A 26,222-nucleotide genomic window follows, 5' to 3' on the forward strand; every position below is an offset into this window, starting at 1 on the left:
TGAAGTCATTCTCTGGCCAGTACCCACAAAAAAGTGATGCATTCCCTGCACACCCAGAGCTTCCATTCAAGGAGCGGTGGTGACTCCTACCTCCTCTACGTGGCTAACCGAGGAGGCACAAGCAACCAGTTCATCCCTTGGAAATAATGGCCTGAAATGTCTGTAAAAGGGTTGGCTTTTCTGAGAGGACAGTGTGCATTAGATTTTGGTGGGGCAGCCTAAGCAGAAGGGCCCTGAGAGTCTGTGAATTCAAGGTGGCTTCTGATGCCTAAGGGGCTTCCCATCAAGACCAATTCTGCCCCAGAACACAGGGTCCCTGCCTAGAGCCTTCTGCACAAAGAAGAGTGGACTTGGGCTGAAATGGAAGTGAGTGGACACGTGCTTATTTGGAGCCTATGACAGTGCTCTTTTTTATTTATTCGTCCCTAGCCTCACCCTAGACCCCTCCCACCTTTCAAAAGCCATAAAAATGTTTTCTGCATTCTCTTCTAAATGACTTATTTTCCCTTCATAAATATTTACTTTCTCAGGGAAGCATAATGCATAATAAAATATCTGACCTAATGCTGGTTATGAATGCAGATGGTATTTCTGGAGTTATCGACTGCCTGACGGACGACATTTCTATGTCTAGACGCTGGTTTAATCCCACCGGAATAATGCCCTGGAAGCAAGCCACAGCCTCTGATTGGATTAAGGATATTAAAGGATTTTTATCTAACTTCTTCAACTTTTCGGAGGCTCCTGTTCATTCATCAGTACCACCACCAAGATTTCCACAAGGAAAGTAAAAGACTAAAGACTCCTGCCTTGCACTGAGCACCACGGTTCTCCTGCAAAATACAGGGAGGCTGGTTTGGGGTACAATTGTTCTCTTGCGAGGGTTACCCCCTCCCCAAATGATTGACCCACTGGAGCTCTGGTGAGCTCTTTGCAGCAGGAGGGGAATGCTTTTTGTTGAAAATTCAGTAGTCATATTTTTGAGCACTTACGGTATGCAGAGCACACTATACTAACTGCTTGGGAAAGTACAATACAACAGAGTTGGTAGACACGTTTCCTGCTCACAGGAAGCTGCCAAGTTTGAGAGAAAGATTTCAATAGGCTTTCCCTTTTAGAACCAAACAGGATGCATTGAATCCCCTTACTGACTGAGAAGGAGGTAAGCCAATCTAAGGCAGAGACCAACCGGTCTCAAAGGCATAGTAAAAAAAAACCACCCATGATCCCTATATACATTCATATTACATATATATACTTGAAGATGGAGCTGATGGTGGGATTTATTTGGAGGTGTGTGACTGTTATTGCATGATAAGCATTTGCCTCAATGCCCATCCAGGGAGTGGAGTTAATGTTTTATACCCTTCCATCAGCTCTCATGCTGGGCCCATCGTTCACTAGCTCTAACCCAGATCATCAAGTTTCATGCCTTGTGAGGATGATTAATACTTTTCCATCAGAGAAGCGGTGTGACCTAGAAGAAAGAGTACAGGCCTGGGAGTTAAGGGACCTGTCTTCTAATCCCAGCTCAGCCACTTATCTGCTGTGTGACTGTGGGCACGTCACTGAATTTCTCTGTGGATTGATGTCCACATCTGTAAAATTGAGACTAAATATCTATTCTCCTCCCTGCTTAGTCCTGCCTCACAGCAATGTGTCCAACGTGATTGTCTTATATCTACCCTAGTGCTTAGAACAGTGCCTGAAACTTAGTAAGCACTTAACAGATATCACAGTTATTATTATTCTGTGTCTGACCTGATTTTCTCATATGTATCCTGTACTTATTATTATTATTATCAGTATGGAAACTGGAAACACTAGTAGTGATAGGCTATAACACACCAGGTTGTACTTGACTCTGACTCCCTGGATAAGTCCCTGGTAATATTAGACTCCCCTCACCTTTCCTTGTTAAACTGTTTCCTTGCTTGTTGCATTAGATAGTTGCTGGGTTTCTTTAATATGAAAAAGAATGACTAGATTTAAGGTTTACTTTGGCTCTATATGTGTTCGGTTGGGGTATCGGTTATTCTCTCCTTCTATTGGTGGACATCTGGGGGTAAAAGGACCACCTTTGTGGCTTTTATGGGTGGAGGTGTTCAGTTGAAATGTGCTAGGCCAGATACATCCCCTGTTATACTTTGGGAAAAATCAGATTTCGCTGAAGTGACAGAGTTGGCTAGAAAAGGCTCCATAAAGTTGGATCAAACTGACTGCCGTTTGAGTAGCATCATCTTCGGTACTTTTTGAAGTACTTTTCAAGGCCCAAAACTCAGTGTCTGCTCGGTTTCAAGTTGATTCCCCCCAGATTACAACACTGGTTGCAAACATCCTTTTCCTGGGATTGCAAAAAGCATTGCAGACTGGAATCGTCTCAAGGAACATGTGGGTTTAGGATTCTCTGGGAAGGCAATGTTGGCCTTTCCCAGGCAGACTCTGCCAGCTCTTCCAGTTCAATTCCTGTAATGACTAAATTCTCATCAGACAGTCTCCCACTCTTCTCTCCAGCCCCACAGTCCTCCTACAAAGCCAGGATGTCAGACATGAGCCTCTGTAGGCTGACTGGCTTGGTTTTGGTGTGTGGAAAGAACAGTTCCCACATCCCTTTCCTAATATCGCCTTCTCCCCACCTCCATGCACACAAAAAAACCCTCGCGGTCTGCCTTGAGCCTCCATTCATCGTCCCCCTTGTGTGAGCTGTGTCTTTGTCCCTGAATGATTTACAATAGCTTACCTTTCTTTGAATTCCAGAAAAACTTTTGCCAGGCTGCTTCCTCCAGCCATCATCGAGACGTCGATGGCCCGTAGAAAACTGTTGTGCACTTTAATTAGGTCCTAAGCAAAAGAAACAAACACTACATTAACGCCCCCACATACAGCGGCGTGAACATTTGTTTGCAGTAAGTCATCCTGCCATCCCCTCCATTTCTATTAACTGTCTTTTCTGCAAGAGACTCGGGTGAGACATATCTCTGAATCACCATAAATACAAAGGGGTAATTAAGTTAGAAGGTTAGACAATGATAAATACATGTACGAGTTTTGAGCACATTAAATTCCCTTTACTAGGTCTGAAGGGAGCCGTCCAACAGCCTGCATTTAAGCTTTCACAAGAGTGAGACCAATCCCAGAGAGCTGCCCCGCTTCCCACAGTCAAAAGCGAACTCTACGGCTCGTTCTTCACCTTCCCTGACCAATCGCCTGGGCTGTTGCATCTCCGGCCAAGCCAGTCGGCTGGGAGCTCCGGTCACTGGGGACCAGCGACTGGAAGCTGTGGTCTTTGACTATCTGGGCCTTCACCATGACCTCATCTACCCCTCTTACCACTCACCACATCCCTGTCCTCTTCTCTCACTACTGCTCCAAACCATCCAACCTCAGCCTTGCACCATGACAGCTCACTCCCATCCAACCTGCTCCTCCATACAAAACCCGCTTCAACATGGACAACCTCCCCTTCATCCTTGACTGTTTCCTGTCCCAGTCACTGCTCCTCTCTATCATCACTGAGCCCTGAGTCTTTCAGATGATGCTGTCTTCCCCCTTTGCTCTCTCTCAAGGGAGCCTCACCTTCTCCCTCTCCCTCTCCAACTCCCAGGGAAAGAGGGAGGATTTGACCGCTCCTCAATCCTCATTGCCGCTTTTGCACTACCCCTTCACCTGCACCCTCCTTCACCTTTTCTTCGGTTGAAGTCCACATCAAAATAATAATAATGTTGGTATTTGTTAAGCGCTTACTATGTGCCGAGCACTGTTCTAAGCGCTGGGGGAGATACAGGGTAATCAGGTTGTCCCATGTGAGGCTCACAGTTAACCCCCATTTTACAGATGAGATAACTGAGGCACAGAGAAGTGACTTGCCCACAGTCACACAGCTGACAAGTGGCAGAGCCGGGATTCGAACTCATGACCTCTGACTCCCAAGCCCGTGCTCTTTCCACTGAGCCACGCTGTCTTCTACCACTCTGTAGGTTCCTTTTTCATTTTTTTAAGTTATTTGTCAAACATTTACTATGTACCAGGCACTGTACTAAGCACTGGGGTAGATACAAGGTTGTCAGGTTGGACACAATCCCTGCCCCACATAGGGCTCACAGTCTTAATCTCCATTTTACAGATGAGGCCACTGAGACACAAAGAAGTGACTTGCCCAAGGTCATTCAGCAGACAAATGGCATAGCTGGGATTAGAACCTAGGTTTTTCTGATTTCCCGGCCCATGCTCTGTTCACCTAGGCCATGGTCACTGTGTTGTGAGCAAGTATTGTGTCTACTAATTCTAGTATTTTGTACCTTTCCCAAGTATTAATTACAGCGCTCTGCACACAGTAAGCACTCCATAAATGCCATTGGTTGATTGATTGATACTAATTACTAGATGCCATCAGCTATCACCCTGACCCACCTCCAATTTTTTGAGCAGTTTTGATGCCTTTCTCACATTCTTTCTCTCCTTCCTTCTCTCCTCCTCCCCTACACTGATCCTTGAGGACTCTAACATCTATGAGGAGACTCTCAATGACTGCCTAGCTGCCCGTTTCTCTTACTCCTCAACTCTGCTGACCTCTTTCTTCACCTCAACTGACTCACTCACCATCTTGGACACACCTGGACATCCTCACAAATCAGTATGCCACTTTTTACTTCTGCAACTATGAAATCCCACTCTCTGAAAACAACCTCCTAACCTGCCTTTTCTACCACACTGTCCCTCCCAGCAAAACTTATACCATTTGGCCTTCCTACCCAACCTTCCCTCTCTTAATGCACAAATCCACACCCATAATTCTGCCCTCTCTGCAGAGCTCACCCCCTTACCTTACTCTCCCCCAGTCACTCTGTTAATCACATACAACCCCTGATCAGCCCCGGACTACCCCACACTACATTTCTTGCGTTCCTGTGTTCATGCCATGAAGCACGGTTGACTGATATCCAGTCAGTGGGTGACCTTCAAATGATTATTTGCTATAACTCTGCCTCTGTCTACTTAGAAACATTACTTCTCCTCCCTCTTCAACCCCATGGCCCATTGCCCCGACCAGGAATTCTAGATCTTTCCTACCTCCTGAAATACTAGGCCCCCTCCTCTTACTTTTCTCACCTCTAATGACCTGAAGTTGAAACCATCGGGCATGAGCTCTCCCAAATCTTCCCCTTGCCTCCACATCTCCCCCCAGTCTCCATATCTCACCTCATCTTATTCTTCTTGTCCATTCCTTGAGAGCTCTCCCAACTGCTTATAAAATCTATCATCCCACCAGGGCTCTCTGATCCCATTTCTTCACACCTGAAAACACCTATGTCAACCCTCTACCCTCCCTGTCTGCCACCCTTCAATCACTCACTTGCTGAAGGCTTCTTCGTCTCTCAGCCTCGTCCACATCTCCCCTAGTCTAAAGACACAAACTTCGCTGGATCCCATTGCCTCATTCATCTGTCATCCCATTTACCTCTTCCAATTCCTGTTCAAACTGCACTTCCTCTCCTTTAAGCTCCCTTCTGGACGCTTTACAATCCAATTTTTGCTCCCTCGACTCAGAGGTCACTAATAATCTCTTCTTTGCCAAATCTAATGGATTCTAATCTCTCTTAATCCTCTTGATTTCTCAGCTGCTTCTGACACTGGGCCTCCCTTCTCCCGGAATCACTATCTGACATTGGTTTGTCTGACACAATGTTATCCTGATTCTCTTCTTACTTCTCTGGCCAGTCACTTTCACTGGCTTTTCCTCTGCCTCAAATTCCTTAATCGTGGGTGGTCTTCAAAGCTCTATTCCGGGAACATTTCTCTTCTCAATTTCCCTCGGGAGAGCTGATCTGCTCTCATGGTTTTACCTACCACCTCTATGGGATTGATTCCCAGATCTACCTTACTAGTCTTGTCTGCAATTTCACATGTCCTCCTACCTCCAGGCATTGTAATATACATTCAGTTCTCCCAAAAGGCAAGGGTTTTGGCCTAATCAAACCCTATGTATGGTAAACTGGTCTAGAGTATACTATGTCTCTATACTATGGTATATCTAGCATAGTAATAATAATGTTGGTATTTGTTAAGCGCTTACTATGTGCAGAGCACTGTTCTAAGCGCTGGGGTAGACACAGGGGAATCAGGTTGTCCCACGTGGGGCTCACAGTCTTCATCCTCATTTTACAGATGAGGGAACTGAGGCACAGAGAAGTTAAGTGACTTGCCCACAGTCACACAGCTGAGAAGTGGCAGAGCTGGGATTCGAACCCATGACCTCTGACTCCAAAGCCCGTGCTCTTTCCACTGAGCCACGCTGCTTCTCATAGTGCAAGTATACTACAGTATACAGTGGATATGATATATATGCTGAAGTATATCTATTATACATAGTATAGCATTTATGTTATGTGCTTTTTGATCGGCACTGTACAGATGCAAACCACTATTTCCTTTTTTGACACTACAGTCATGTTGTATCCAAAAAGACACACATCTGTGGGACAAAATATTCCCTAATTTCCTAAGAGCAGTCAATTCATAATGTATAGCAAAAAAATGTGGACTACCAATGAACAGAATATATTGATTTTTGTATTGTATTTGCTAAATGCTTACCGTGTACATGCACTGTACTAAGCTCTGGGATAGATGCAAGGTAACCGTTCTGGCCACAATACCTGTCCCAGGGCTCAGTCTTAATCCTCATTTTACAGATGAGGTAACTAAGGCCTTAGTCACAGAGGTTAAGTGATTTGCCTGAGGTCACACAGCAGACAAGTGGTGGAGCAGGATTTGAACCTATGTCCTCTGTCTCCCATGCCCGTGCTCTTCCCACTATCACTGTTTCTAATGTTAAAGGGGTTTTCACCATTTTAACAACAAGATCATCAGACAAGGAACATTATCAGTCCTTTTTATTTCCTATTAACACTACAACTATTATTAGTATTCTACAACTAGTGAATATAAAGCGAGGTTCCAGAACTCGAGACCACCCTGAGAGATTGGCTGCCATCGTCCTGACAGGAAGGGCAATTGCATGGCCAGAGGGCCACTTTTGGAATTTTAAGTCTCACAGGTGACCATGATTCAAAGCCACCTGGCTGTCAGGAGGAAAGCTGGAGGTAAGGGGTGTCTGAGCTACAGAAGTGTGGTTGCTTTCACTAGAGTGGCTCCTAAATGTCTGTGAACTAGCCAGAGGCAGTCAGCAACACCGGGGGCCACTGTTTTCGGATGCTGGCATGCAAGGAGGGTGATAAATGCAGCCGTGGCTGATTTGGAGTCTGATGGTGTTGACACAGATGGCAGGGAGTGGGCCAGGTGCAATCGATTAGGAGGCCAGAGTCAGCCCACAGGTTGTGTTTTGCCCAACTCAGCCTGGTTCTGGGTAAACTAACTCTCTTCTCCTCTTCAAAGCCCTACTGAGAGCTACTCTCCTCCAGGAGCCCTTCCCAGATTGGGCCCTCCCTTTCCCTCTGCTCCTCCTCCCCTCCCCATTGCCCCAACTTCCTCCCTCTGCTCTAACCCCTTCCCACAGCACTTGTGTAGATTTGTATATATTTATTACTCTATGATTCTATTTATCTATTTTGATGGTATTGATGCCTGTCTACTTGTTTTGTTTTGTTGTCTGTCTCCCCATTCTAGACTGTGAGCCCGCTGTTGGGTAAGGATTGTCTCTATCTATTGCCAAATTGTACTTCCAAGCGCTTAGAACAGTGCTCTGCACACAGTAAGCGCTCAGTAAATACAATTGAATGAATGAATGAATGAATACTGTGCCGCTCTCACCTTTCTCCCCACTGAGGGTGTTGGCTCAGGGGGCCGTTTTCCATGAGCCACAAATTTGGCCAAGTTCACTTCCCCAGAGGAAAATCCGTCCCCCCCCCCACCCACCCACCACACCCCTGGAACCATTAGCAAGAATGTGAATGATTATGTAGGATGGTTTCAGCAATGCACCATTTCCTGAGGAAATGTGATGTGCTTCCAAAGAGCCGACCTTGATTAAACCGATCACGCTACAATCATTACCTCCAAATTGATAAAAATAGCTGCCATGTCGAGAGGGCTCAGTACCAGCTTCAAAGGATTCATGTAGTTCTGGAAGATAGAAGCAAACAGCCTCATAAGCTATTTCTGTTGTCACCTCCAGGATGAAGATTCCCGAGACCTGCCCCCATCAGGAGAGACTTAATCAAGAAGTTCAGTGAGGTGCCACCACAAGGCCTGAATTGAATGCTCGAACTACCCATTCCCATCCTCCTGGGAGCAGTCAGACCCTGTGAGAATGATTTGCAGGAATCTGCCTAGTGCCCTGTGAGGCTCAGTGGCCTCCCCCTCTAGGCTGTAAGCTCATTGTGGGCAGGGAATGCATCTGTTTATTATTGTATTGTACTCTCCCCAGAGCTTAGTACAGTGTTCTGCACACAGTAAGCACTCAATAAATTCGAGAGACTCACTGACTCTGAAGTAACTACACATTTCTGAAGAGAGAGGGATGGTGAGCAGGAGGCTTGAGATTCATTCATTCAACCATCCATCCATTCAGTCGTACTTACTGAGCACTTACTGTGTGCAAAGAACTGTAAAATACAGCAATAAACATTCCCAAGATTACAGTCCAGAAGGGGAGATAGACATTAATATAGTGACAGGCTGCTGAGTGCCACCTATAGCATCTCCTCATTCTTTTCCGCCCCCACTGATGACTCCCCTCCAGTTTTACCATACAAAGTACCAGGAAGCCCACAAAACTGCACCTCAGACGATTAACCTTCCTCCAGGTCAGAGATGGTGACTTTTACTTCTATCGAATTTTCCCAAGTGCTCTGCATGCAGAAGGCTCAATGAATGTTAATAATATTATTAATAATAGCAATGATGGTATTTGTTAAGTGCTTACTATGTGCCAAACACTGTTCTAAGTGCCGGGGTAGATACAAGGTAATCAGGCTGTCCCACATAGGGCTCACAGACTTAATCCCCAGTTCACAGATGAGGTGATGGAGGCACCGAGAAGTTAAGTGACTTGCCCAAAATCACACAGCTGATGAAAAAGTGAGCGAGTGAGTGAGTAAATTCCACTTATATTCCACCCCTTGAGTGCCCCTCCATGCATGATGCATCATGGGAATCCACCCTGACTCTTGGGCCAAGCTAGTTCGACCTTCAGATCTTCCCAAGAAAAAATGACTCAGATAATTATGGCCTGAGAAGCCTTGGTGAGTGAATGAGCATCAGTGAACCCAGTTCATGTTCCCTTACTGAAAGTGATGCCCTTGACTGTGATTTTGTCCCAAATTCACTATTGACTGGAAAGCATTCACTGAGCTTCTAGAATCTTGTCCACAATTTGAAGTTTGTATCAGCTCAGAACAAATTGCCAATATGAAATTAAGCATTTATATAAGACAAAATTGGGGTGCTTTGGTTTTTTCTCCCAAATGAGAACATTAAAGATTTGGAAGAATATGAGTGAGGTGACATGAAACAATAGAGAAAATGTGGGTTCTGACTTTGCTAATGTATTTATAACTCCTGGAGGATCTGTAGTTCATGAAGTTTATAGTATAATGTATGGATTACATCACCTGGTTCCTAAAAGTCTTTGTTTTACAAGGGAACATAATAATTAACCAACTCCAATTAAAAACCATGAATGCATGCAGGGGAATGTTACTTTTAATCCAATTATTTTCTCTGACAAATCAGTCCTGCTTCAACACTTTTGAGAAAAGCATGAAATAAATGGAATTTGGTGGTGAGAAGCCAACTGCCAGATTCACTGTTCATCTCAGACACACAGCCCCAGTTGTGCAGAAAGTAATCAATCTTCCAAGAAAACCCCCCTTTTCTTTTTTTTTTATACAGTGGTGCATCAGTTCTCTTGGGATTTCTGGATTACCCCAGGCTAACCCATGTTGTGCAAAAAATACCACATTCCAGAAGTGGTACCCACTCAATGCACACAATGGTCCCATTCCTGAAGCTAGCCATGTAAGATGAAACCAGCATCCACAGCTTCTTCCAGATTGTACTTTGTCACAAAATGGTCATGGGAAATCAAAATCCAAACGCTGAAAAGATGCAGGCTCACCTTTTCAATGTCTTCAAGTGTTTTGTAGTATTTGGCCTCAGTTTCCTGAATCTCTAGCAAGCAGCAATTTCTCTTGTCATCCTCTGTCATTCCCATTTTCTGCAGAAAGAGAATATTCCATGTTGACGGGTCCTCAGCTCTGCAGTGGATCGGGTTCCTTACCTTAGAATAACTCCCAATCCCTAACCAGGCCAACTCCCTCCAAATAGGCCAGGTCAACACCCCAAGCCTAGGCCACTGGGCAGAACCTCTGGGTTAAGGAATTTGGGGACCAGGGAACATCCATGGGCAGTGGGGTGGAGGCAAAAAAATAGAAGGGGCAAAGGCTGACTGCTACTATTTTCCATCACCACCCCAGAAATACTGCACCTAACCCACAGACGACTGATTGACTAAATTTTGCCTGGAGTAGTTGAATCCAGGGCTCAGGAATTCTGCAATCAAAATCCCTTTCAAACTGGACTTTCGGTTAGGCCACACATTCTTCTCAAAAATGCTGAGATAGTGTGTATGCCTCTTTAATTTCTAAAAGGAATCCCCAGGCCACCTGGAATGTTGTCTCTATCTATTGCCGAATTGTATATTCCAAGCGCTTAGTACGGTGCTCTGCACATAGTAAGCGCTCAATAAATACTATTGAATGAATGAATGAATGAATGAAAGATAATAGGGCACAAACATTGAATCTTCTGGTCTACCAAAAACTAACATGGCTGCCTGTGTTTTTTCTGAGACACCCTTTGGTATTCACCAAGTTTCACCCTCTCGCTCTCGTGAAAGCAAAATTCACAAATACCTTTACAGGTTGGGACTGCTTCACTGACTGGTGGCGGAGGGAAGATAAGATCTCGGGGTATCATCTAGAACTAGATACAAATCCAAGGGACATAATGCCAAGTGGCGAAAGGTGATCAAATCTTCAAGCCTTCATTTCTCCAAATTCTGCAAGATCAGTGGCAGTTCTCTATGTCAAGGAAGATCTCAGCCTCTCCCAAGCCCTTCTTTCAGGGAAGTTAATTCAAGAAGGCAGGCAAGCCAATCCTCATGTGGTTTTAAAAGTAAAGCAGGGTGGGGGAGGGAGAGACATCATCTTGCCCAACAAAAATAGGAAAATGGGCAAAGGGTGCCAGTCTAAAACAAGGGAAGGTGCCCGGACAAGAATGGCAGAGGGCTGGCCCGGCTCTCTGGAATGGGGATGTTGATCACAGAGCTGCTACGACAGGACTTTGCAGAGGGTTTGGCAGAGATAGCGAAGGTTTCAGGCTACAAGTCCTGGAGGGGAGGACAGCTGATTGAGTCTTGAAGTGGAAATGCATAAACTGAAAGCCTTTGGTAGAATGGGACAGGCTCAGAAATACAGTCCTTCTTGGGGAACTGAACTCCCTAGCCACCTCACTGACTTTGTCATCCTCTAGAGAGGAAATGGGGAAACTGTCATCTCTGAAACACAGAAGCAAAGTCTTCCAGGACCCTGGGTAGCAAGTATCGGAAGGCAGCCAGCGAAACATCCAGGTTTTGGAGTGCACTAATAAACATTGAGTCCTACAAGTTTGTTGTAGGCAGGGACTGTGCCTGTTGTATTGTAGTAACAATATAGTACTCTTCCAAGTGCTTAGTACAGTTCTCTCTACCCAGTAAGCGTTCATTAAATACGACTGACTGATAGAGTGACTGAGCTTCTCGGTACAACAAGGCACTGCTCCTGTGTCAAGAGCAATTCTTCTGTCACACACCTCACCCTGCTCTAGGAGGTCTCTGGGCATATTTTAGATTTCTATGCCTTTAGCAGCACTTATGAGATGCAATATCATCAGAAACCAAGATGGCTCGGCCAACATCTTTTACTTACCTGCATATATCTAATCTGAGAGCATGTAAAAATAACAAGCAGAACCAATTAGCATATCTCCTTGGCATTTCAAGCCATACTGTAAATGCAGAGGTACGTTTTGCAGACATTTAGTTCCATGATATAAGAATGTAAATTGAAATCTCATTTAGACTCACACATATATACACTACACACTGTGGAGAAGACAGGGGTGCCCGAATGCTGGGAAAAGGGCAGGACATTTACTGAGTGCTTAGTAAATTTTGAGCTCTTCAGAGGGATCTCTGGGTTTCATCTTCCTTAAGGACCTTATATATCAGAGTAAGGAACAGGTGGTTTGTCTGCTCCAGCAAAATCTAGAATTAGTCCAAAGAGGATGCCGATGGGAAGGGAAACATTACTTTCATGCTGCCTGGGATTAGCAGAGCAGTAGCCCTCTATATGCGCCAGTCCTTTGGCTGGTAGATTGAGAAGCTGCACAAAGAAGCACTTGTAACACATCCATCTTATTCTTAGAAGTCAGTTAAGCAATCTACCCTTACAGTTCCTGGCAAGCTTTTAAAATAAATTGGACTTTTCATGTTCATTTTAAGAATAAAAAAACTCCTAAACGGGAAGATAATCCTGGTCAAGGAAAAATACACAATCAGTTCAGAGAGGAGAGCTACCCTCTCTGTCTTTCTTATGCATAGGCACGCGCACACACACATAAACACACAATGCTTTTGAAGATACTTATAGAGATATTTATGTGTGCATCTGGATCTGAATCAGTGGAGATTTACACTGTGATATACATTATGGAATGCTCTGGTTCTGTACGCTTTTAGAATTTCCATTTTCATTGGTGTCTTCATTCCCATAGCCCACAAAGCTAGAAACACCGATATCAGGAATGTCTTAAGGAGGAAGGTTATTAAAAACCAAGACTAAAACTTTCTTAATCTTATTAATTGCAAAATTCAGCCCAGTCTGCAGAGGGATCTTTGGTCAGTCAATAAGGCACGGACCTGGGTAACGCTAAGGAGTGGGGAGAAGGGGAGGGGAACGAACTGAGCAATCAACTGTGTCTGGGATGATTAGCCATGCTAAGAGTCACACCAGGGATGGCTCAGGAGCACAGCAGGTCAGGGATTCTTTGCTTCTGGAATCACTGGCTCTGGAAACCCTGGCTCTGGGATCACTGGCCTTGGGATCCCTGGATCCAGGGATCACTGGCTCTTGGGATCACTAAGTCCTATAGGTTCTGTTCTTTCATCCCAGAAAACCTCCTTCCCCAGTGACACCTTCTCCAGGCCCTAAACTGTGGACTGGCAATCTCCAAGTGGCCACATGAGCACCTGGCTAGACGTGGGGTGGAATTTAGCTGAGGAAAGTATAGACAAGGAAGGGATGCCAGTGCATTTGGAGAGTGAAGGAAGAAAGCAGAATAAGCTTCTCTCGCACACTCTGCTGTTTCCATGGGGCTTGGAAGAGCCGGGCATCCCCGGCTCACTTCCCAGCTGAAATTAGAATCCACCTTCCGCTCATAACTGGCATCCAATTGCGTGGGAGGTAAAGTATGGGCTTTGCCAGGTACTGATTACACTTCCCCCAGTAGGATCAACAGGCCCTGCATCAAGAGCAGGAATGTCTTTGGAAGGCACTCTCAAAAATATTTTTCTGCCTTTTTGTTTTACCATCACCAGCTGGTTCATACTCCACTTAAGAATAAACACATTCACTTTCGGAGTAATTTCCCATTTTGTTTGATGAAAGCACATGGTCTCGGTGAACAAACACACACACACATGCACGTGCACGCACACCCGTGCTGATTCAAAAACCTCTTGGGCAATGGGTCAGAGAAGGAAGGCCGAAGACCTGAGACTGTCAACTCTCTCTCCTAGTCTCAGGTCCCTCACCTCAGACCCAACCATTCTGCGCAATCAAAATATGCAGAGGGAAACTGGCCTCCAAGACATGATTAGCAAACACTTGCTTGCAAGCAAAAATGCCTTTCCTGTAACATAAAAGATGCACAGCTGGCTAATTGAGCCAGTTATCAGTCTCATCTCTCTCCTTACAAAAGGATAAGATGATACGTGCTGTGTTGGACTGGGTACCAAGTTACTATTTTTAATGCAGAGCTCACAACGGGGATGTAGAACTTTGCAAATCCTTTGGAAGAGAATACCATGGCAACGCGTTAAGAAATCCTACAAATGTTAATGGCGCTCCTTATCATTTGGACATAAACACTAGTTGCAAAAAGCCAGAGCCAATAATGAGAGGAGATGTATATCAATAGATTTTTGCTTTCTTCCTCCCAGATGAACCATGAAAATGCTGAAGAAGTTTACCATGGGCTGCTGAACTTCCACTTTAATAATATCTTCATAGATGTCATCACCTTCATCTTCACAGGGGACACAATCATAAATATCCTCTCCCAGATCATGTTCACTGGAACAAAAGTAAAATGAGTTAGAAAGAAATAACAGATAGAGCAAGTGAACCAAGAGGCTGCCAGTTCCTCAGCGGTAATCCACTGGAGGTAGCTGGTCAACAGAATAAGCTGACAAATTGGTCCAAGCCTAAATGTGAGTTTGTGGCATCGGGGGTGGGGGGGTGGGGTGTTTAGGATGTCCCATTAATGCTGGCTCAGGAATGTGACGGGACTGGGGCCTCTTTAGAGGGGCAGGCCAACTCTTTCTCAACACACTCTCCCTACTCTTCTTTTCCTAGCCACGTCAATTTGCTCTCTATACCCTTAGAGACTGTTGATTCTCTCTGCCCCACCCCAAACACACACGATTAGTTGCTGACTGTTGATGTTTATTGACCGCCTATTATGCACTCACTGCCCTCCCACTCAGTCCCCCTCCCCTCCCCACAAGAGTGGCCAGGGGGTCTTCAGAAGTTCAAAAAAAAAGGCCTGATTGTAAAACCTCACCATATGGGCCTCCTGGGCTGGATCTACACAGGAACCAATCTGATCAACCCACCCAGAGTGAAATGGTGAGAGAACTATCCACACAATTCAAGTAACCACCTTTACTGTTGAAGAAAGAAGTCACCAACTAGTCTTTTCAACAATAGGTAGCTAGAAATCACTAGCTGAATGATCTTCCCTTTCAACCCCAAAAGGAAAATTCTGCCCCCGATTACAGAATCAATCAGTGGTACTGAGTGCCTACTGAGGGCTAGGTGCTGTACTAACAATGTATGAACAGTGACTGAGATACTCTTTTCCTATCCTCAGAAAGCTTATAATTTAAAGCAGTAAATGCAGGAGGATAAACAAAGATAAAAACCAGGAAGTAGGATATACACATTGGGACCAAATTGCTTGAAAATATACACTGAAAATACATATAAAATTACATACCTATACAAAAGTGCTGAGGATAGAAATTAAATACACCAAGTGCTAAGAGTGGATATTGGGGTGATGGATGCACCTGGGATGTTGGGAATCAATCTGAGTAGGCATGCTAGAAGAGGTGGGCTTTTGGAAGGGCTTTGAGGTCGGGAGAACTGTGGGCTGACCGAATTGAGGGGGATAAGGTAAGAATAAGGGATAGGGAAGCAGCTCAGTGTAGTAAAAAAAGCCAGGCCTGGGAGGCAGAAGGTCGTGGGTTCTAATCCCAACGCTGCCACTTGTCTGCTGTGTGGCCTTGGGCAAATCACTTCACTTCTCTTTGCCTCAGTTACCTCATCTGGAAAATAGGGATTAAGACTGTGAGCCCCATGCGGACTGTGTCCAACCCAATTTTCTCCCCACAGCACTTATGTATATATCTGTAATTTTATCTATTTATATTGATGTCTATTTGTATTGATGTCTGTCTGCCCCGCTCTAGGCTGTGACCTCGTTGTAGGCAGGGATAGTCACTCTATTGTTGTATTGTACTTTCCCAAGCACTTAGTACAGTGCTCTACACACAGTAAGCGCTTAATAAGTTATCATTCTGCTGCCCAGATCATTTTTCAAAAAAATTATGTTTGGTTCATGTCTTCTCATTTCTCAAACAAGAACTTCCAATGATGGCATACCCACTGCCTCCCCACCGCCCCCGCATGCTTATCTTGCTGAATTTCTAAGAAAATCCAGTCCCAGCTTCGCTAACACCAACCTACTCACTATACTTCAATCTTGTTTATCTCCTTTGCCCAAGTCCTCTCCTTGGCCAGGAACTCCCTTCCCCTTCATATATGACAGACTGCCACTCTCCCCACCTTAAAGGCTCATTAAAATCACTTCTCCTCTGACAGGCCTTTCCAGACTAAGCCCTCAATTTCCCTACACCCTCTCCCTTTTGAGATGCCTATTCAAATGGATCTATTCCCTTTAAGCACTTTGTTTTTGCCCTAACCTCAGCCCCACAACACTTATGTACCTATCCATAATTTATTTTAAAGTCTGTTGTCTCTCTTCCTCTCTACACTGTAAGCTCCTTTGGGGCACGGAATGTTTTTTACCAACTCTGTACAATAGTATTTATTGAGCGCTTACTATGTGCAGAGCACTGTACTAAGCGCTTGGAATGAACAAGTCGGCAACAGATAGAGACAGTCCCTGCCGTTTGACGGGCTTACAGTCTAATCGGGGGAGACGGACAGACGAGAACAATGGCAATAAATAGAGTCAAGGGGAAGAACATCTCGTAAAAACAATGGCAACTAAATAGAATCAAGGCTAAATAGAATCAAGGCAACTAAATAGAATCTGTCCTATTGTAGTACTCTCCCAAGTGCTTAGTATCCTGCTCTGCACACAGCAAGAACTCAATAAATACCAGCAATTAATCCCATTGCTGAACTTTCAGGAAGCCTGAATGAAAGAGAAAATAAGTTTGCAGATTTCAAAATACTGAATGACATTAGGGAGACGATGGTATTTATTCAGTGCCCACTGCGGGAATGTAGTGTAGTGTAGATGTTCTAGATCAGAATATGAAAATTCTACCACTATTCCAGGGAAAGCATACGTAGGTGTGGAAGTGTACGTGTGACAGGTAGATTGGAGTCATGGACAGTTTTCCATCTAACTAGCTCTAGGGGAATATTCTGGTTGCATTATAATCTGACAAACTTCATTTGTGTTTGTTATCACCTCTTAATTATGCTACAGCAATTTGCCAAATTGATCTGCAGAGCAAGTGTTGATTAGCGAGACCTGATTAATGCTACCTGCTGCTTCCTCACAGGGATATTAAAAAGATAAAATGAGAAAATATCTGGAAAAAGAGATGCATTTTTAAGGAAGACAGTCATTGTATCAATCCAAGCGATTGTTGCGGGGGGTGGGGGGGACAGAGAAGGCTCCTCAACACAGAACTTGGATGGAGGAGGTGGAGGGCAGGGAGGAGAGAAGAACAGACGGTAAACTCTTCATGGGGAGGGATCATATCTACCAACTCTATTGTCCTGTACTTTCCCAAGTGCTTAGTACAGTGCCTAGCACACAGGAAGCACTCAAGAAACTCCACTGATTGACTGACAGAGGGATTTATTAATAGGAAAGGGAAAATGGAGATTCTCAGAACTTTTGCTGACAGGTGAAGTTCAAGGTTTGAATTGATTCCTGTCCAAACTATAGTGCATGAAAAGGAAGAAGAGTGTGCATGAAAGTCCGGAAGCTGGTCGACACTGGGGGCTGTTGGGCGACGGGAGCACAAAGCCCTTGTTTCTTGCTGAAATGGGAAGCCCCGCGGCTCTGTGCCAAGCCTTCCTTCAACTCTGTGCCAGCAGGCGCTTTAAACTCACAGGGTGATAGAATCTCACATCCTGTGTTCAAAGAATGACTCCGGTAATCCTCCTGCCCAGAAGTCACTGAAATGCTGCTGCGGGCCTGTCACATGGCCAGAGTTGCGGAAACATTCAGGTGGACGAGGGAGGCGTGCGTGCAGAGATAACTATGGTTTACCAAAAAGGGCGCACCCGATAAATTTTAAAATAAAATAAACATGTTTGAAATAGCCCTCCAACCCCCGGCCGGATATTAGCCACACTAACTGCTCTTTTTAGTCTAGGAACCAAAAGAGAGAGAAAAAACCAAATTTTATTCCAGGTGAGCTCCTATCAAGTGTCCTTCGTTTGTCGCGGGGAGGAGGAAGGAACTGACACAGGATAATGAGGGACAAGGAAGACCCAGAAACAGAAAATTCCAGCTTATATTCACACTTGGCTTTATTCCATAGTTTCAACCTGCTATTCTCATGGTTTCTAAAAAGAGCACAATTGCCTGTTTTTTAAAATGATATCTGTTAAGTGTTTACTATGTGCCAGTCACTGTAATAAATGCTAGGGTAGATATAAGATAATCAGTATGGACATAGTCTCTATCCTGCATGGCGCTCAAAGTCTTAATACCCATTTTTCAGATGAGGGGACTGAGGTCCAGAGAAGTTAAGTGACTTGCCCAGGGTAACACCGCAGGCGCATAGCAGAACTGGGATTAGAAGCCAGGTCCTCTGACTCCCAGGCCTGTGTTCTTTCCATGCTGCTTTGAACTAACCCTTCCTTCTCCAGGAGGGAAGTATTTGTCCTGTGTCCATGAGTTGACTTGGTACAGGGTTAGGAGTAACTCTGAAATCACCTTCACAACCAGAACCATTCTTTCTCCTTCAGACTACACAACCAATGGGTCCTGCCCTATCCCTTTCTTTCTTTTTTCACCCATTCATTCATTCCTATTTATTGAATGCTGTGTGTAGACTACTGTATTAAGTGCTTGGGACAGTACAATACAATAAACAGATGGGTTCCCCGTCCACAGTGAGCTTAGAATCTAGGGGGGCAGGGGGAAACAGACATTATTATAAATAAATAAATTAAAGATATGTACCTAAGTACTGTGAGGCTGGGAGCGGGGATGAGCAAAGAGAGAAAGTCAGGGCAACGCAGAAGGGAGTGGGAGATGAGGAAAGGGATGGATTGGTCAGGGAAGGCCGCTTGGAGGAGTTGTGCCCTCAGTAAGGTTTTGAAGGAGAGGAGAATAATTGTCTGTCAGATCTGAGGAGGGAGGATATTCCAGGCCAGAGGGAGGAGGTGGGTGAGGGGTTAGAGGCTAGATAGACAAGATAGAGGCAAAGTGAGAAGGTTAGCATTAGAGGAGCAAAGTGTTTAGGCTGGATTGTAGTAGTAGAGTAGCGAGGTGAGGCTGGGGGGGCAGGTGATTGAATACTTTTAAGCCAATGGTGAGGAGTTTTTGTTTGATGCGAAGGTGGATGGGCAACCACTTGAGTTTCTTGAGGAATGGGGAAACATGTCCTGAGGGCTTTTGTGGAAAAATGATCCGGGCAGTAGAGTGAAGTACGGACTGGATTGGGGAGGGACGGGAGGCTGGGAGGCCAGCGAGGAGGCTGATGCTGTAATCCAGGAGGGGTGGGATGAGTGATTGCTTTAACGTGGTAGCAGTTTGGACGGAGAGGAAAAGGTGGATTTTAGCTCCTACCCAGACCCCAAAGTCAGTCAGTCAAACAATCATATTTACTGAGTGCTTACTCTGTGCAGAGCACTATACTATGTGCTTGGGAGAATACAATATAACAAACATATTCCCTGCCCACAACAAGTTTACAGTCTAGAGGAGGAGACAGACATTAATTTAAATAAATAAAATTACAGGTATAATAATAATAATGATGGCGTAACTATGTGCCAGCCACTATACTAAGCGCTGGGGTTGATACAAGCAAATCGGTTGCCACAGTCCCTGCCCCGTGTCTCACAGTCTCTATCCCCATTTTACAGATGAGGTAACTGAGGCCCAGATTAGTGAAGTGATTTGCCCAAGGTCACACAAGAGACAAGTGGCCAAGCCTGGACTAGAACCCATGAACTTCTGACTCCCAGGCCCCTGCTCCATCCACTACACCATGCTGCTTCTCAGTACTGTGGGGCCAGGAGGGGGATGAATAAAGGGAGCAAGTCAGAAGGACAATGCAGGAGAGAGTGGGAGAAGAGGAAAGAAGGGCTTAGTCAGGGAAGGCCTCTTGGAGGAGATGTGCCTTCAAAAAGGCTTTGAAAGTAGAGCGAGTGGTAGTCTGTCAGATATGAAGAGGAAGGGAATTCCAGGCCAGGGGCAGGACAGGTCTCGGTGTTCGCGCTTCTAATTTTCGCTCAACATTTTAGTCTTTCACTACCCTACCCAGAAGATCCAGCCCAGAGACAGATTCCCCATTAAACAGAACACTTGCGTTTAGGAGCTGGAGTTTAGGAGCGTGACTGGAACTGTGAGGAATCCATGCCTGATCTAATTATTTTAGATCTAACACAGCACTTAGCACATAGTAAGCTTTTAATATCATTGCTTCTGCACCCAATTTTCCCCTAATGTGTCAGTTCCGTTAGGGCAAAAGCACAAGTTAAGGAAAGCTCGTGTTGTATTTCTTGCCTCATTCTACGTTATGTGCTTTTGGGTAATCTGTTTCTTCCATCCCCATACTGTGCTGTATGTAAACAGGTTGGTGGTGCTGGGAGGGCGTTCTCTGACTGCGTAATAACATTTTAACATCAACATGTCAGGAACAGATTCATTATAATAGAGCCACAGGTACTGCTGTGAATTATCAGTCAAAGGTACTTACTGAGCACTTACTGTGTGCACAGCACTGCATTAAGCGCTTGGGAAAGCACAACAGGATTGGTAGACACAACCCCTTTCCAGAAGGAAAAGCAGCATTTCCTTGTGGAAAGAGAATGGGCCTGGAGTCGGAGGCCCTGGGTTCTGATCCCGGATCTGCCAATTACTGTGTGACCTTGGACAAGTCACTTAAGCTGTCCTTGCCTCAGTTCTCCGGTTCCCTCTCCTATTTAGACTGAGAGCCCCTTGCGAGACAGAGATTGTGCCCAACCTAATTAACTACCCAGCATTTAGAACGGTGTTTGACACATAGTAAGCATTTAACAAATACCATAAAAAGTAGGTTACAGCCTACAGGGGGGAGCCAAACATTAAAATGAATTACAGATAGGAGAAATAGAGTACAAGGCCATACACATAAGGGCTATGGGGTTGAGTATCAAAGTGCTTAACGGATCCACAGCCAAGGGCGTAAGTGAGGCAGAGGAGGGGATGGGAAATGAGGGCTCAGTCAGCCCTTTGAAGAAGATGTAATTTTAGGAGGGTTTAGGAGATGGGGAGAATTTCAGAAGATGGGGAGAGTGGGAGATTGTAGGATATGAAGGGTGAAGTAGTTCCAGGACCAAGGGAGGATGGGAACAAGGGGCTGGCGGTGAGATAGATGAGATCAAAGTACAGACAGTAGGTTGGCATTATTTTATATTTTATTTAATGGTATTTGTTAAGTACTTACTATAAGCCAGGCATGGTACTAAGTGCTGGGGTAGATAACAAGCTAATCATATAGGACACAGTCTATGTCCGATATAGACCTCACAGTCTTAATCTCCATTTTACAGATGAGGGAACTGAGGCACAGAGAAGTGAAGGGATTTGCCCAAGGTCAAACCGCAGACAAGTGACAGAACCAGATTAGAATCTGGGTCCTTCTGACTTCCAAACCTGTGCTCTACCCATTAGACCATGCTGCTTGCCATGCTACATTAGAGGAGCAAAATGTTTGGGTTGGATTGTAATAGGAGGCCCGCGACGTTAAGTAGGAGGAAGAGAGCTGATTGAGTGCATTAAAGTCAGTGGTGAAGACATTTCTGTTAATGCAGAGGTAGATGGGCAACCATTGGAGGTTTTTGGAGGGGGAGATATGGTCTGAACAGTTTTTCAGAAAAATGATACGAGCTCCTTCACTGAAGTTCTCAGATGGTGAGTCTCATCTTCATCTTTCCAGGAGAGTTCCAGAAGCCAGCCCAGCTTGGAGACATTAAGGTGGATGTGACAGCCTCTGAAGGTGCCTTCTAGTACAAGAAAGGAGACTGCCTACCCAGCCAGCCTAGGAAACCTCTACATTGTAAGCTCCTTTTGGGCAGGGAATAACTCTACCAAATCTGTTGTACTGTAGTCTCCCAAGCACTCAAATACTATTGATTGACTGACTGACTGACAAGTGGAAAGAGGGATCTACTGGATGCGCAGATGGCAGGTTGTCCTAGAGTGTGGTTCAATCCAGTAGGGGTGCCTAGATCCTTGGGCCTGAAAAAAAGTAGCCTGGGCTAAAAAGAAATTAAGCTTTAATTCACACTGGAATTCTAGTGCTCAGTACATGTACAGCGGCGTAGTGGGTAGAGTGCAGGCCTGCATTTCAGAAGGTCACGGGTTCTAATCCCAGCCCCTCCACTTGTCTGCTGTATGACTTTGAGCAAATCCCTTCACTTCTCTGTCTCTCAGTTTCCTCATCTGTAAAATGGGCATTGCAACTGTGAACTCCATGTGGGACAGAGACTGTGCCTGACTCGATTTTCTTGTATGGACCCCAGCACTTAGAACAGTGGCTGGCACATAGTAAACACTAATCAAATGCCATTATCATTATTATTATTATTATTGTTCTTTTGAGTTCCACAGGCCATCGGCAGCTATATGGGTTCTGGGACTCTGCTAAGCACGATAAGGATGGGGAAAAGCTTGGAGGACTGGAAAACCATTCTGGAGGCTGATGAAGTCTTTTTGTTCACCTATCAAGAGGACTCGTCCCATTCAATAAAATCATCTGTGGCCTCCAGCGCATTGCCCCAGATCTGCTTGTGTAGCCCTTCTTGGAACCAGATGTGGCCTCTCGAACAACAGTGGGGTCTACTGGAAAGAGCTCAGGACTGGAAGTTTAGAAACCTGGGTTCAAATCCTGGCTCTGCCCTTCACCTGCTGTGTGACCATGGGAAAGTCATTTCCTTTGCTTTAGTGTCCTCAGCCGAAAAATGGAGAATAAATACCTGTTTTCCTTCCCCTTGAGACTGTAAACTTCACATGGGGCAGGGACTGCATCTAATCTGATTGGATTGAACCTACCCCAGCTCTTGGTGTAAAGTACTTAACAAATATCACTAACACTGTTATTAGCATTATTATCTCAAGTTGTGGAGAGAGGGGGAGAAGGCATTTATAAACCACTGCTGTGGCCTTTAGCTAAGAGGGGTCCCCACTCAAACACCCCAAAATGCAGGGTCTTGCTCGCATTCATGGCAGTGTTGACCTTCCTAAAGCCAGCCAAGTCTGTCAGTTATTTTCAAGATTCTTTAATGATGAGAAAAGGATCTGACAAGGCCCTTCTAATTCAATCTTAATAATAATAATAATAATAATGTTGGTATTTGTAAAGCGCTTACTATGTGCTGAGCACTGTTCTAAGCGCTGGGGTAGACACAGGGGAATCAGGTTGTCCCACGTGGGGCTCACAGTCTTAATCCCCATTTTACAGATGAGGTAACTGAGGCACCGAGAAGTTAAGTGACTTGCCCAAAGTCACACAGCTGACAAGTGGCAGAGCCGGGGTTCGAACCCATGACCTCTGACTCCAAAGCCCGGGCTCTTTCCAGTGAGCCACGCTGCTTCTCTTGGCCAGCCTTATCATTTGAAGATATTGATCAACTTTTCAGTATATCCAAACCGTTTGCAGCAAAGACTGTGACTGCTGTGCTATTGTTTGAAGCTGCACTGGGACTCTTGGAAGGGTTCAATAAACGATGTTCCTTGGTGATTGGTCCATAAGGGCGCTCAACAACAAATGCTGAGGGATGGGTGTGGATACATGAGAAACAGCATGGGCAGTGGAAAGAGCATGGACCTGGGTGTCAGAGAACCTGGGTTCTAGTTCTGGCTCTGCCAATTGCTTGCTGTGTGACCCGGGGCACTTAACTTTCATGTTCTGCTGTTTCCTTAACAGTAAAGGGGGATTCAATACCTGTTCTCCCTCCTATTTAGACTGTGAGCCCCATGAGGGACAGAGACAGCGACTAATTTAATTCACCTTGTACCTAGCCAGCAGTTAGAGCAGTTTTTGACACACAGTAAGTGCTTAACAACTACCTGTTTGTTTGTTTGTTTAAAAAAAAAGGGTGGCTATTTGGTTGCAGCGACTTGGGGAGATGTACGTTAATCAGGGAAGGGTTTCTGACAGAGGAGGGATTTCAGGAGTGCATTCAATATGGGAAGAGCCAAGTTCAGGCAGACTTAAAGGAGGATGGGCTCAGGCTTAAGGAATGATGTGAAAACAGATATTGAGGAAAGAGAGTTGAGAGCGAGGTTAGGATAGAAAAGGATTTCAGGAGAAGCAAACAGCGGGAGTTGGGGAGTCAGAAGGGTGGGGAGACACACTGAAGGTTGGAAAGAGCAGGTGGGTTGCCTTGAAGCCAGTGGTCACGGGTTTCTGCTAGATATGGTGGGAGGTAAGCAGACACTGGCAGTTTAGAGGAATGGAGAGACTCACACCAGCTAGTGTTTCGGGAAGACGACCCGGGCAGCAGCATGTACTACAGACTGAAGAAAGTCCAGGCTGGAGGGAGGGAGACCATTGAGAAGGCTGATACCGTATTCTAACTGGGAAATGATGAGAGCTCAAATGAATGATTATTTTTAACCACGATGCCCTGAATGAATTATGAAAAGGTTAACAGGAGTCAATTCCTGAAAAATGGACAGTGGATAAACTGGAAGGCAATTTGCCTTAGTCATTTGAACCGAAGCCAGCTTAGACTCAGCGATTCAGGCACTGAACTCTCTTCCTTGCTCCACTGAGATATAAATGCCAACTCCAATGGCTGTCCTCTAGGAACTGTTAGGGTCTGGGTGGCCTGCATTTAGGTTGCCCAACGCACAGCAAACCTCGGCTTTCTGAACTTTCATGGCCGTCCATCCTAGTCCCAAATCGAGGGCTGTGAAGTCACATGTTAACACCCCGCTGACCTCAGTTAGGCCTGACTGACCGAGGGGTCATCTCCCAGTCCAGGCTGTAATTCAGCAAGCAGAGTGGTGCTTTCCGATTGGGTTCAGCATGTGGTTCGATCTCGTGTCTGAACCGTGTTGTGAAAGTAGCTGGGGTTTTCCATTCCAACTGTAAATGACAATCCCAAATGCCCCTGGGGCGGGACGAATATGTCACTGGCTAATGCTCTGAGCCCTCTGTTCATGGGGTTGAAATAAGCGACAGGAGAAACTAGAGTATTGGTCAGCCATGACCTTATTACAACACAAGCCTTTATTCCCTTTCTCTTCCAAGTGCCTCTTTTAGAGGGAGAGAAGCAGCTCTTTTAATGTTTCAGGCTGAAATTTTCCATTAAGTTTTGGGCAAGAGCGGACAACAGTGGGAATCATCATCACCATCAGTGGTATTTATTGAGTGCTTATTACATGCCGAGCACTATACTAAGCACTCAGGAGAGTAGCGTACAACGGAGTTGGCAGACATGTTCCTTGCCCACAACGAGCTTACAGCCTAGAGGGGGAGACGGACATTAATATAAATGAATAACTTATAATGTATAAGTTATAGTTGTGTACATAAGTTCTATGGGGTGGAGGGTGGGGAGAATATCAAACGCGCAAAGGTCCTAGATCTATTTGCAAAGGCAACAAAGAAGGGAGAGGGAGCTGAGGAAAATAACGCTTAATTGGGGGAATGAAAGCTATCTGGGGTAAAACCAAGATAGGTTGAGGCCAAATAAATTCCCACATGCAAGATAAAATAACTGTAAATAGCAATAATGGTGGCATTTGTTAAGCACTTACTACATGTCAAGCACTGAGGAAGTTGCAAGATCATCATAATAATTGATCAATCATATTTATTGAGCCTTTACTATGTGCAGTGTACGTGCTTGGTAGAGTACAACATAATAGAGTTGGTAGACACGTACTCTTCCCACAGTGAGCTTACAGTCTAGAGATAAGATGCAGTCTACTTCCCACCCATGAAAAATCTGGGGAGTTCAAATGATCCTGGAGTTTCACTGGAAGATGACTTTGAGAGAGTCTGCAGACTGTCTACTGAAGTGGCTCTTGTTATAAGGATTCTATCATCATTCTCAAATATTACCACAACCTCATTCTCTCTGCCCTTTTCTGATGACTGCATTCCCACATTCTAGAACCTGAAACCTACATTCCTGATGCAACCAGCTCACACCAAATGGACCAACTGGGCTCATTAAAGCAGCAGCCAGTTGTCCTTCTCCTGCCTCGCACCCTCCCCTCCTCCTCTGCACATTCTGCCCTTTGTCTCATTCAGTTTCCATTCAGCTGTGCTGACAGATGCTAAATCCTGACCCTCTTTGAAAAAGAGTATTTTAAAGACAATCCCCCAGGAAAGGCACCGCACTGCATTCACTGCAGGGGCCATATCCTCTGAGAGCAGAACTCAAACACCTGCTAAGAAAGCGGGAATCCTGCAGTGCTGGGAGAAATGACATCTCTCA

General features: G+C 45.1%; 1 protein-coding gene across 9 annotated transcripts in view; it reads right to left on the reverse strand.

Annotated features, from left to right (window-relative positions):
• Nucleotides 1-26,222, reverse strand: part of VAV2 (vav guanine nucleotide exchange factor 2) — a 374,103-nt gene that overhangs the window by 62,691 nt on the left and 285,190 nt on the right. For 5 of the 9 annotated variants that reach the window (XM_029063006.2, XM_029063005.2, XM_029063008.2 and 2 more), the window contains exons 5-9: nucleotides 14,252-14,354; nucleotides 11,928-11,942; nucleotides 10,079-10,177; nucleotides 8,014-8,082; nucleotides 2,741-2,841 (exon numbers count right to left, since the gene is read on the reverse strand). In XM_029063006.2, the coding sequence (XP_028918839.1) occupies nucleotides 2,741-2,841; nucleotides 8,014-8,082; nucleotides 10,079-10,177; nucleotides 11,928-11,942; nucleotides 14,252-14,354 (387 nt within the window). The remainder of the gene's footprint in view (nucleotides 1-2,740; nucleotides 2,842-8,013; nucleotides 8,083-10,078; nucleotides 10,178-11,927; nucleotides 11,943-14,251; nucleotides 14,355-26,222) is intronic. The other 4 variants (XM_029063007.2, XM_029063009.2, XM_029063011.2 and 1 more) reach the window with 1 other exon arrangement.

Source organism: Ornithorhynchus anatinus, chromosome 4 (assembly GCF_004115215.2).
Source record: "Ornithorhynchus anatinus isolate Pmale09 chromosome 4, mOrnAna1.pri.v4, whole genome shotgun sequence".
NCBI classification, from domain to species: domain Eukaryota; kingdom Metazoa; phylum Chordata; class Mammalia; order Monotremata; family Ornithorhynchidae; genus Ornithorhynchus; species Ornithorhynchus anatinus.